This window comes from Balaenoptera borealis (genome assembly GCF_965194805.1).
Source record: "Balaenoptera borealis genome assembly, chromosome: 6".
Lineage (NCBI taxonomy): Eukaryota > Metazoa > Chordata > Mammalia > Artiodactyla > Balaenopteridae > Balaenoptera > Balaenoptera borealis.
The window spans coordinates 8,275,914-8,288,287 of record NC_138863.1 but is presented as its reverse complement, the minus strand read 5'-3'; the positions used below and the strand labels follow the sequence as shown (position 1 = coordinate 8,288,287).

Below are 12,374 nucleotides of genomic sequence, written 5' to 3'. Positions count from 1 at the left end.
CAGTTGTTCCTTCGGTAAAATGGGAATAAGGAAACCCCATGCCTGGCCAAGCTCTCTAGGGCTGCTAGGGAAGCAGGTGGGAGGGTATGTGCGTAAAGAAGAGTCTTTGTCAATGTGGAGAGGCCTTTGACCAGAGCCTAGGAGGGACTTCTGGGGCTCTGAGTCTCGGCCAGAGTCTCAGTGGTCCCTCTGGCCCCGGCCCCTCAGCGGTAGCAGCACCAAGGCCAACAGCTACCCGGCGGGCTGTGGTAGGAGCAGGGCTGCCCGGATCGCACCTGGCCAGGCTCTGGGCCATGAAAAGGCAGCCATTCAGGGCTTGGCCGGGAGCCGGGTGACGAGAGACAGGGAGCCCTGTGCTGCGGAGGGGAGGGAGGCCTCCCCATGGGGCTGAGCTGCCAGGCCGGGGAAGGCAGGCCGGCTCACAGCCGAGGGGGAGGCGCCGGGGAAGGAAGACTAAGCTAGTGTGCTTGAGGCCGAGGGGCTGAAAGGAGGCTGTGTGTGCCCAAGCCGGCCGCCTGGCGGGTGGGGATGTGAGTCATTGGTGGCCTGGGGGGAGGGGGCACCCAGCTGTCCAGGACGAGGGGGCACAATGCCCACCCTCGTGTGAATGCGTGTCAGTGTGAATTTGAACGCGTGTGCTGGGGGTGGGGCTGGAGCCCTGCAGATCTGTCTGGACCTCCCAAGGCTCCCTGGGGTGGGCACACCCCGTCATCCTCTGAATACGGCCGTGGCGAGACTGGCCTCGTCCCTGCCAGGGTCTCCTCCAGGCAGCCGACGCTGGCAATTCATGCCCTCTGTTATTCAGCCAACGGCATCGGTGCCTCCCCCACCCTGTGCTGCCAGGAAAACAGAAAGGCCTGCCCCTGCTCTTAGTTGTCATGGGACAGGTGGAGGGGGGACAGGCAGACAGACATGATGCCAGCCAAGAGAGGGAGCACCTACTCCAAGGAAGGGGATATTTGTGGTGGGTTTTGAAAGATGAGCAGAAGTTCACTCGATGCAGCAGGGGGGAGCGCATCTGAGCAGTAGGAAGCTGGAGTCTTGGTGAAGGAGAAAGGAAGGCCAGGGCGGCTGGAGTAGGGATGGGAGGTAGACTCGGGTGGTGCAAAGGGCCTGTGGTCAGTAGCTGGAGGTTCCTGGAGGTATGGGTGGGCATAGGCTTGAGGTGGAGGAGATCAGAAGAGGCCACTCAAGGATGCAGTAGGGAGCTGCCTGGTGCTGAGCCCATTCTCAAGGGCCTGCCAAGCAGGGTTTCACTGGTAGCAAATGAGCTGGTTGGGGGAAGCCCCTCCCACCTGGACTTGTGTGTGTGTGTGTGTGTGTGTGTGTGTGTGTGTGTGTGTGAGAAGGTGTGTGTGCGTGTGTGATGAGTATCTGGGTGTGTCTATGGGTGAGTCTAGGTGTGTGTATGTGCCTCTCTCTGTGGTGATGTGTGTCTCTGTAGGTGTATGTGTATAAGTGTGTCTGCGTGTGTTTCTTACCAGGTGTGCATGTACCTCTTGTGTGTATGAGTGTGTATGACTATGACTGTCATGCCGAACATGCATGCTTCCGTGTGTGAACGCGTCTGTGTATGAGTGCTGTGTGTCTCCAGATACGTCCGTGTGTGCATGCCTGTCCCTGGGTGTGTGTGCGTGTCTGGGTCTGTCGCTTGCTTGCCCGTGCGGCTGTGTGTGTGCCAGCTGTGAGCGCCCAGCACGCCCCGCCCGCAGCGCCCGGGGCTCAGCCCAGCTGGCCTGCGCCCAGGGCAGCATCCGGGGAGGGCGCCTCTCATTCCCACCCCGCTTCTTCACAGGCCGCCCTGACCCTGCTCCTGGGCCTGTTCGGATTGCGGCTTCTCTCTCGTCTGACCAGCTCCACCCACACGTGACTGGCTCCCACCCCTACAAAGGCCAGGGTGGCTTCAGCTGCCCCCAGGCCAGCCGGTGGGGGCCCAGGCACAGGAAAGGGGAGGCCAGCCCCACAAAGGGGGCTGTGCCCACCCCCCCAGTGGCCAGCCTGGAGAGAAGGACTTGTCAGGAAAACGTTTACAGACACTTCCCACACAGACACCACCCTTCTTCTTCCTCCTGGGGCCCTCAGGCTTAGGGCTTGTTTCTGAGGGCAGTTTGAGAGTCCAAAGGGGCATGAGCAGGAGGGCTGGCCTGGGCACCTCTCTCCTGCCTTCTTGAGAAGAGCAGCTTCCTTTAAGGGATCTGCCCCCTCACAGTTGTTCCGACTACGGCAGCGGACACGTGACCCAGGCCCGGCCGATCATGGCACCCCAACCCCCCAGACACAATCACTGGCCCGTCAAACAAGCTTGAGCTACTTAGAGTTGGGTGTCTGTCACTTGCAGCCAGAGGGGCCCCGGACAATCCTTGCCTCAGTCGCGGGTCTGAGTCTCCAGGGCACACGGGACCACCCTTGCCTGGCGCTTACCACTCCTCTGTCCTTCCCTGGCTTTCTCGGATCCCATACAAGGGCTGTGGCCACCCTTCGCCCCCTCTTCTCAAGCTACTGACTCCACGGCCGCTTCCTCAACTGCCTCCTGCTTCGATGGGAAAGCGAACTCCTCAGCTCTTCCATCTTGGCCCTGATTTCCTCCACACCTGCCTCCCATTAGGTCTTTCCTGTCCCCAGGCTCACAGGAGGAACTGTCCCTCCGCTGGCCCTTGCCCACGGCTGACCAAAAGAGCTGGAATTGGAGGGCTCAACACCAGTGGTTCCCAAACCTTCCTGCGCATCAGAATCACCTAGGAAAGTGGAAAAATACAATTTCCCAGGTTCCATCAGATTCTCTGCAGGCAGGCCCTGGAATCATGGCAACATCACCTTCATAGTTGTTGGGTCAGTCTTGGCTCCATCAGGATTTGGCCCTAGAAGGGCATCTTGGGCTTCCCTGGCAGCAATGGGGTTGCCCGTTGTGTTGCTCATATGGGGACCCTGCAAGGAGCCCCTTTTACCTTCCTCCCATCTTCTCTCAAGCCCCTGTGATCTGGGCTTCTCTTTGGCCCAATCTTCCTTTGGGTGAGGTGACCTCTCAGACTCCAAACCAGACCACTCGTGCTTCAAAACCCTGTCCTTCCTCCCTGCCCCCTCCCCGAGCACCCCCTTTCTTCCCCCATCCCCCCACCTCTCTGCTCACTCTTTTTTGACCTCCTCCTCTTCCTCCCACTCTTTAAAGGGAGGGCCAACCCACAGGAAACATGGTCCCCTGGAAGACTGCAGTGGGGACAGAGTTTGCCTGCAGGGGGCTCCTCCAGTGCCAGTTTGTGCGCTGCCCCCCTTGCCCAGGCAGTCCCTCCCAGCATGCCCTGCAGGGTGGGTCAGGTTGTGCAGGGGATATGGGTGGCCTCTGAGGACCACAGGTAGGTGAGGACACTGGGCCTCACCCCACACCTCCGGGACAGGTGGTGTGTGACAGTGCAATCAATGCTGCCCCACTTAAAGCACCTGTTACCAAGAAGCACAAAAGCAGACCTCCTACCCCTGCCCAGGAGCCCGAGGGAGTACCACTTTCCATCCCAGGGCAAATTCAAGGACACGCTCATGCTGACCAAGGACTGGCTAACCCTCCAGTCTGATCATTGTAGGTGAGGGGGGCACCCAGTACCAATTAGAGAAAGTTCTGGGCCCAGGGCACTGCTCTGCTGGGTTATGGGGGCTCATTCAGGCTCGAACAGAGGGGCCTGTGCAGTTTCTTGCCAGGCACACATCTTCACCAAAGAGCGATGGCTTCTGACACTCCAGTGTGAATTAACAGACCCCATGGTGCAAGTGTAGATGGCCACCCTCGAAGCGCTGGCCGTGTCTGCCCCTGGAGCGTAGAGTCCTACTTGGGGAGGATGTGAATTCACACGCTCACACACATCACACTGCTGCACTTAAGGGACCACAGGCAGGGCCACTCTCCATCCTGCAGCCTCTGCCCAGCTCTGAGCTCCATCCCCTCTCTCCCAGGTGCCCAGAGCTCCTCACACCTCGGCCAGAGGCTGGCCCAGTGCACCCTCTGGTCCTGCAGAGGGCCCTCCACATCTGAGGGCTCAGCAGGCTCTGGGCCCTGGGCTTTCGGCCCAGGGGAAACCATCAGAGTCGGGATCCCAACCAATTCTGGAGGGTTGGTGGGGGCTGATGTGAAAGAAAGGGGGGAGGGGTAGGGGAAAGGGGGAGGGGGAGGGGAGGGGGAGGGGGAAGGGGGAGGGGAAAGGGGGAGGGGGAAGGGGGCTCTTGGGGATCTCCCAGGCAGGGCTCACTGAGCTCCCTCTTTCAGGGAAGAACGTCAACCTGAGGGGAGCAGAGGATGACCATGTGACAGGGACAGCTGAGCCACTTCCACCATGCTTGGGCCCCATGCCAGCCCCCACCTAACCGTCTGCTCCCATTCCCCCACCCTCCCTCCAGGGCCCCGTCCACCTCCCGGATCAGTTTCTGCAGCTTCCCTCTGCCTTCAGCCATGGCTGTGGGGCAGGTGACAGATTCCATCTGCAGACTGACTTCTGCCTCCTCAGGGACCTTGCTCAACCACCTCCTTCAAGGCATAAGACATCAGCAGGAATCTGCTGCTGGGACTCTGTCCAAAGGGCAAGGGCTGGGACAGGTGGAGTGGGCCAGACTGGGTGAGTTCCAGCACTCCTGATAGGGACAGGCTCAAGCAGCCCCAGGGGAGCCTGTCAGACTGACGGTGCAAGCTGACCAGGGGCTGGCCTGGCTCCCACCCCAGAGTCAAGCACCGAGTATTTAACTGTCATCCATTTCCCAGTCTGAGTTTGACTGAGGCACAGATCAAATGAATCCATGATGGCAAACTGTTCCTCTCAATGGACCAGATTCCACTGGCAAACACTCTGCTGCCTTTGGCGGCAGTCCTCCCATTACCACCTTTGAACCCTCCTGGGTTCTGGGGCCTATGGATTGGCTCGACACCCCACAGGAGGCACTGATCAAGCTTCACATGCGTCATCTCCGTAATTCCGTGCTGCCAGGAAACTGAGGTCTCAAGGTGATAAGCCACCTGCGCCCAGTGACCTGCAGGAAGTGCAGACCCACAGACCCGACACTGCCCCTCCAGTCCCTAAACCTGGCCTCAAAACCCCTTCCCAGAGATCACTGTGTCCACCCCTCATTAGGCTCCTGAAAAGACCCCGCAGCTTCCAGGTGAGAGGTCAGTGCTGAGGCAGGGCAGATTGTCCTCAGCCAGGCCAGCACTAGCCCTCAGGCTAGCCTCAAGGCCATACTTGCAGGGCAAAGCAAGAGAACACAGAAGCCTGGGCAGTGAACTACTGGGTGCCCTGCGGGATGGGTGGCCAGTGGGACTCTGGGTGGCCCTCAACAGCAGGCCGCCAGGCCAAGGGGGGCTTTGGGCTGCAGGTCAGACCTTCTTCCTACTCTGGTACTTGGGAGGGGCTGCTACTAAGGCGCTGGCCCCAGGGTTCTCCTCTGGAATTCTGCCTGAAAGGCCCTTCACAGTCCCTCACTTGCAACATCCAGGAAAAATTCTATTGAGTGTTGGCTTTCTCCTCCCCCTCCAATGGGCCCTCGAGCCTTAAAGAAAGGGCTCCTCACCAGAGCCTCAGGGGCCTGGGGTCCAGTTGGGAAAGAGCAGCTTCCTTAGGCTTCCTACTACCTGCCTCTGACTGTACCTAGAGGCCTCCTGGCCTCCCTGGGTGCCCCTTGGCAGGAAGTAGCTCCCTGTCACTGCTTTCCCTGAGTGAAGGGCAAAAGGGCCTGCCTCCGGAGCCAGGCAGGCTTCCTGGGTTTGCTTACTATGAGACCTGACCCACTGGAGGCAGGCACCTCCATTTCCTCCTTTGTAAAATGGTAATAATAATAGTCTCTAGGACTGAGTCATTTCACACAGGGGCCTAGACCGTGCTTTGCATATTGCACTGCTTGATGAATGTTAGCTGTTATTTACTGGACTGTGAAATGCTTCTGTTTCACTACTGTGGGCCCTTTTGAGGCCCTACTGTAAGCTCAGTGATGGGACCTCAACATGGAACAAGGCTAGGACAGACATTACCTGTTAGAGGATCCTGGAAGTCACCTGGATGGAACACCACCGCCCCAGACCCACCTGGGCCAAGAACGTCCCTGTGAGTTCTCTGCCTTTGTGCAGCCCACCCCCTAGGAGCCCCTGGGTGTGGCATACACAAACAGATTAATAAAGGCTTAGGGACAAAAAAGGTTTTGAGTGAAATACTTGTTGAGGGATGAAAAGGAAGGTTGGGCCGGCAGACGGGCCTTTCCTTGGTGGTGAGGAGGGGCTTCCAGAGGCAAGAAGGACCCCAGAGATGGAGAGGGCTATTGTCCGGGGACACAGAGAAGGTTTCAGGGCTGCGCTGCGGCCTGGGCCGGGGTCCCCACTCAGGCGGGCCGGGGTCCCCACTCAGGCAGCCCGGCCTCCCCCTGACCTCTGCTCGGGGTTCTGCTCTCCCAGCCCCAGTCTCTCTCCTCCGTAGACCCAGCCTTAGGTAGCTAGGTGCGGGGGGTGGGGGGGGCTGGGGCGGCGGGGGGGAGGGGAGAGGGCAGAGGGAAACAGAGGGGGGGAAAGGAAGCCCTGTCTGCCTCTGCCTCACCCACCCAGAAAAAGTCCGGACGGGGCCGGAGGGAAATGGCTGGGCCCCGCGCGCCTGGGGAGGTTGGAGGTGGGTGGGGTCCCGGTCCGCAAGAGTCCAGAGGGGCCGGCGACCCCAGGGACGCCCCGCGGGGGAAACCGCGTCCCTAGGGGCGTGAGTGACCCTCGTGGGCTCCGAAGTCCTGACTCGGCCACTCACGCTCGGGCCGAGTGATCCTGGGCGGCTCCGGGCGCTCCCGGGGCTCGGGCGCCATCCCCGGGAAATGGGTAATTGCCGCCCTGCGCGGGGCTGAGGGCTCGGCGCGCGGCCGCGGGGACGGAGGGCCGGGGGCGCCGAAGGGGTTAAGGTACCTGGGCCGCCGCCTACCCTCCCGGCCCCTCCTCCGGCCGCGGGGAAAAGGAAAGCCTCGGTGGGGGCGCGGCCCGGCCTCCGCCCATGCCCGCCCCCGTCCCGGTCCCCGTCCCGGTCCAGGTCCCCGCCCGCCGTCCCCGAGCCGCGGCGCCCAGAGCTGCGATCCGCGCGCCCCGCTCCGCCGCCGCCGCCCTGGACCGGGCCGCCATGTCGCTGTGGTGAGTGGGGCCGTCGGGCCGGGGGACCCGGGCTGGGGGCGCGGGGAGGCATGCCGCGCTGGGTGTCCCGGGCTGGCCTCACTTTCCCGGGCACAGATGGGCTGGCACGGCGGTGGCCGGAGATGCCCGGCTGTGCGCGACGCCTGGACCGGCCGGTCGGCGACCGGGGACCGCGGGGCCCGTGCGCTCAGTCCTCCCCGGCGGCCCCTCTGCTCCCTTACGCCCGGGCACCGAGGCACGCACATCCCACTCCCGCGCCCGGGGAGTTAGCGACGCAAGGTCTCGCCGGCAGCTGGGTCCCGTCCCCCATTCCGAGGGCCTCCTGCGTCCTGGGCGACCCCCGTCCTCTACCCTCAACCCCCGAGTGGCTCTCCTTCCTCCCGGGGAGCTCGTGCCTCCCGCCTGCCCACCTCTCCCCTTCTCCTCTCCTCCCGTTGGGGGCTTTTTTCCCACAAATGAAGTGGGGCGGTGCAAGTGGAACCAGCCTGGCGTGGAGGGGGATGACCCCTTCCGTACTTCCTCCAGTCCGGCCTCCCGAACTGGGGTGTGGAGGGCTTCGCTGAAACCACCAGGGCAGGAAAGCCGGCCCCGGAGCACTCCGCTCCCACCCCCTGGGAGGATCCGGTCTTGGGTCACACCCCTGTCCCAGCACCTGAGAGGATCCAGTCTTCCTCCAGGAAATCTTGGGACCCCATGGGAAACTGCCGCTCCATGGGGCTCAGCCTTCACTCGCCCTGGGTGCCTGCACCTTTAATCAGCCGGTCCTGAGGCCACCCCAGGCGTCTCCACCTGGTCCCACTCTCACCACTTTGCAGTCTGTCTCTCCCATATCTCCCCTCTTGGCACTCAGGGCCATCTCCCTGCTGGGCTGGCCCTGTGAGGCCACACTTTTCTGGCCTGCCCCCCACCCCGGAGCCCCTAGCTCCTATGTCTCCACAGGAGAGAACATGGCAGGTGGCCTGGCCACCCCCAGAGTGTGAGCTGACGAGAAAGGGTCCTGGCATCCTAGGGCTCAGGGTCCAGAGACTCAGGGCCCTGGCCCTGGCTCTGCGAGCACTCCTGGAAAAAAAAAAATCTGATTTCTGCTTCCGAAAGGGGTGTGGTGAGGTTAACTTGGCATGAGGGACCCTGGAGAGTGGGGATACAGCTGCGCCCTTCCCAAGGCAGCAGAGCTGGGGGACTTCACCTCTCCTAGTGGGGGTATGGGGGCAGTGGGCATGCTAGCAGATGCTCGCCCCATTTTCAGGCCTCTGTCGACCGTGAGAGCTGTTCTTTTTTGTTGGGTCACATGGATGCCTGAGGACGGGGAAGGGACAGGCTTCTTCAGGTCCCAAGTTAGAGCCGGCTCCCCAATGTCCCCCATACTTTTTGAGCAGGTGTACTCTCTGAGGGTTCACCAGGCTTGCACAAAGCAAAGGGGGTGCCTGGGGGAGAGGTGGCGAGCAGGGCAGAGGTCATCCTCGGGGAATCACAGCATTCCCCTGACTCCATACCCACTGTGTGCCCGGCACTAGTGCTAGTGGAGCTAGCACTCCAACTGCATGTTATCCTCATTTCGGAAAAGAAGAAATCATGGCTCGGAGAGGTTAAGGGAGACCCACTGGACCTCTCCATTCAGCTTGTAAGTAGCAGGACCAAAATCTGAATCCTAGCAGCCTGACTCCACAGTGTTTGTACTTGAGCTCTGTGCTGTGTGGCCCCCCTGGTCCTGGAGGAGGGAGGGCAGGATGAGAGAGGAAGCAGGACCCTCCTCTGACCGCTCAGGGGCCCAGGGACTTGAGTCTGTGCCCAGGGTCCACTTGCCCATCTGGGACTGCACCTCTGTACAAGGGGACTGACTCATCCTTTCTTCTCTCCTCTGTACCATCCTCTCCCCACCTCACCGCCCCCACCCCAGGAAGAGAACCATCTACAAGAGTGTGTGCCTGTCGCTGGCCCTGCTCGTGGCTGTAACAGTATTCCAGCGCAGTCTGACCCCCAGCCAGTTTCTGCAGGAGCCCCTGCTACCCACCCTCGGGTTACAGAAGGCCCAGAAACCGAGCGGACACCTGGTGAACCCTGACAGCTTCTGGAAGAACCCGAAGGATGCGGTCACCCTCACACCCATGGTTTCACGGGGGCCCCAGGCCTGGGATGTGACCACCACTAACTGCTCAGCCAATGTAAACTTGACCCACCAGCCCTGGTTCCAGGGCCTGGAGCCACACTTCCAGCAGTTTCTGTTCTATCGCCACTGCCGATACTTCCCCATGCTGCTGAACCATCCAGAGAAGTGCAGCGGCGACGTCTATCTGCTGGTGGTTGTCAAGTCCGTCATCACACAGCACGACCGCCGCGAGGCCATCCGCCAGACCTGGGGCCGCGAGCAGGAGTCGGCGGGCCGGGGCCGCGGCGCCGTGCACACCCTCTTCCTGCTGGGTACAGCCTCCAAGCAGGAGGAGCGGGCCCACTACCAGCAGCTGCTGGCCTACGAGGACCGCATCTACGGGGACATCCTGCAGTGGGACTTTCTTGACAGCTTCTTCAACCTGACCCTCAAGGAGATCCACTTCCTCAAGTGGCTTGACATCTACTGCCCCCACGTACACTTCATCTTCAAGGGCGACGATGACGTCTTCGTCAACCCCACCAACCTGCTGGAATTTCTGGCTGACCGGCGGCCCCAGGAAGACCTGTTTGTGGGTGACGTCCTGCAGCACGCTCGGCCCATCCGCAGAAAGGATAACAAATACTACATCCCCGGGGTCCTGTACAGCCAGGCCAGCTACCCGCCGTACGCAGGCGGAGGGGGCTTCCTTATGGCCGGGGGCCTGGCCCGGCGCCTGCACCACGCTTGTGACACCCTGGAGCTTTACCCCATCGACGACGTCTTCCTGGGCATGTGCCTGGAGGTGCTGGGCGTGCGGCCCACGGCCCACGAGGGCTTCAAGACGTTCGGCATCTCGCGGAACCGCAACAGCCGCATGAACAAGGAGCCCTGCTTCTTCCGCTCCATGCTCGTCGTGCACAAGCTGCTGCCCACTGAGCTGCTTGCCATGTGGGGTCTGGTGCACAGCAACCTCACCTGCTCCCGCAAGCTCCAGGTGCTCTGACAGCGGGCGGGCCGCCAGGGTAGACCAGGGCGTGTGCCCTCGAGCCCCGGAAGGCATGAGGCTGCAAGTGCGAGGCCAGGGCACAGCCTTTGGTCCCCGCGGGGGAGGTGGAGGGGTGGGCCTTACGTGTCCCCAGGTGTGGTGGGGTGCAGGTAGCCGGAGCTGAGGCCCGGGAACATTTGGAACTGCCCAGACTGGAGACGGTTCTCTGGGGAGCAAGGCCACTGGCCCCTGGCAGCCCTCCTAACCTGGGTCTGTGGCCTGGCTCCCTCCTGACCTGGTGGGAGGCCCTGGTGGCCTCTGAAGGAACCCTGTGCTCAGGTACCTGGGCTAGACCTGCCCCTGGATGGGTCTGCGGCTGCCCTCTCACCTTCATGGAGAAGATTCTCCTTCTCCTGTGAAATGCCTCAGTCTCCCCGCGGGCCTAAGCAGCCCTTTCAGGAGAAGCTCAGCCCTGTGCAGGCTCACAGGCCCTCTCACGCCCCTGGGTCTCCTGGAGACTGAGCCTCAGAAGGCCCTCGGCACACCCCCGCCCCTGACCTACCTGGGGTTTGGCTGCCCAGTCTCTACTCCCAGTTGGCTTCACTCCTGGCTGCGTCCCGTGACGCTCCATCCGGCTCCCGTCTGTCTGGAAGCATGACCGGCCACTCTGACTACCTCAGCGATCCTCAGAACCTCTGGATGGGCTGCAGCCCCACCTCACCCCCTGACGCAGGGCCGAAGAGCAGTGCTCCGGCCCCGGCAGTCACGGTGACGCCCACCGGCCCAAGCCGAGGGCCCTCCTGCAGCCCCGTGAGGCCTGGCTCCGCAGCCGGAAACCAGCCGGTTTGACCCTGGAAGTGGACATGCCTTTATTAATGTGAAGTTCTATTTATGAAGAATTTGGAGGGAGAAGGTGCCAGGCCTCGGGAGAAGGTGGTGTTCTTCCCTCCCCTTCCCTCATTTCAGCAAGACACGACCTGCCTCGGCCACTCTTCCCCCCACAGCCACAACCCCGCCCCGGCACCCCCGTGCCCGTCCCAGCCCCGCTCCAGAACCCTGCCCGATCTGCATGCCTACTTCTGCAGGGCCTAAGCAGACCAGCATTCGCCCCTGTGAAGGGATGGCGTGGCCCTCGTGGGCCACCCCACTCAGGTTCAGGGGTCCTTGGGGGTGGCTGCAGAAGGATGCCACCTCGGATCAGGGTCGAGTCACCTGGGAAAAGATTGAGGGATCGACTCTATTTTCTCAATAAAAGGGGACTGATTTTTTTTCTGGTGTGAAAGTTCCTGTCGCCATCTCCGTCGGAGGGCCTGTCTGGGGCCAAGGTTGCTGGAGATTTCTGAAGACACAGCTCGTTCCTTGTTCTTGGCTGGTGGGTACACAAGGACCCTTTGAAGGACCTTAGAGGGAGCTGAGTGCCAGGATGAAAGCAGAGTCAAGAAAGACGCCCCCTGGGTGGGGAGCGGGGTGCAAGAGAGACCTGCCGCCCACAGAGTGTTCCCAGCGAGCGCCAGGCCAGAGCCGCCCGAGGCCGGCGTTGCAGCGAGTGGGGTTGGGTCTGGGGCGTGCAGGGGCTGGTGGGCTTCCTGACGTTCCTTCAGCCAGCCTGGAGCCTTGGTAAGGTTGACAAGCGGCACTGAAACAGTGGCCCTGTGGGGGCCGGTGTGAGCGGGACCGCACTGTGCAGGGAACCTCGGCCTGCGTACTTCCAGGCTGGCACTGGGGCTGTAGTGGGCAAGCCAGCAGCTCCCTGCCTGCGCCCAGTGGGTCACATGCCCCGAGAGGGTCACTTACTTATTAATGTCCACGCTAGGACTCTCCTCCAGGTGAGTGAGAGGAATGGCTAGATCCTAACGTAACGCACCATCTTAGAATGTTAAGAATTTCACGATGGCACAGCAGAGTTAAACCGGGCACAGTGGCCTTCTGAGGCGGAGCCTTGTGACTGTACAGGTCACTAGCCCTCTTTGTCCATCACTCACCCTCTGAAGCCAGGGGCTGCAGAAAGCAGGGAGGGGCTCTGGGGTCTCTGCCTTCCCAGAGCTCAGTCCAGCAAGGCCGAGAGCCATGGAAGGGACATCCAGGAGACAGAGGTGGAAGGGCCACTGGACCCAAGGCCCAGGTGGGGGTCCAGAGGCGGCCTTTGTGTTCAGCTGCCCCCTGAAGGATGCTGG

At 61.8% G+C, this 12,374-nt stretch overlaps 1 protein-coding gene across 2 annotated transcripts; it reads left to right on the top strand.

Moving 5' to 3' along the window:
- The first annotated feature begins 4,539 nt into the window (after positions 1-4,539).
- B3GNT7 (UDP-GlcNAc:betaGal beta-1,3-N-acetylglucosaminyltransferase 7) lies at positions 4,540-11,468 on the top strand. Of its 2 annotated transcripts, none has more exons than XM_082395599.1 (3): positions 4,540-4,598; positions 7,029-7,126; positions 9,024-11,468. In XM_082395599.1, exons 2-3 carry the CDS (start codon positions 7,116-7,118, stop codon positions 10,216-10,218), a joined length of 1,206 nt encoding a protein of 401 aa, XP_082251725.1. In that variant the 5' UTR covers positions 4,540-4,598; positions 7,029-7,115; the 3' UTR covers positions 10,219-11,468. The 2 variants fall into 2 exon arrangements, with proteins under 2 accessions (XP_082251725.1, XP_082251724.1); XM_082395598.1 differs by lacking the exon at positions 4,540-4,598 and adding an exon at positions 5,569-6,074.
- The last annotated feature ends 906 nt before the right edge of the window (positions 11,469-12,374 follow it).

What these genes read in the sequence shown, in the direction of transcription:
- B3GNT7 (XM_082395598.1), top strand. Translation starts at nt 6,030, where the DNA reads ATGGAACACCACCGCCCCAGACCCACCTGGGCCAAGAACGTCCCT. An exon ending in CCTGGGCCAAGAACGTCCCT is followed by an intron (nt 6,075 to 7,028) that starts GTGAGTTCTCTG and finishes GTCCCGGTCCAG; the next exon opens with GTCCCCGCCCGCCGTCCCCG. An exon ending in CGGGCCGCCATGTCGCTGTG is followed by an intron (nt 7,127 to 9,023) that starts GTGAGTGGGGCC and finishes CCCCCACCCCAG; the next exon opens with GAAGAGAACCATCTACAAGA.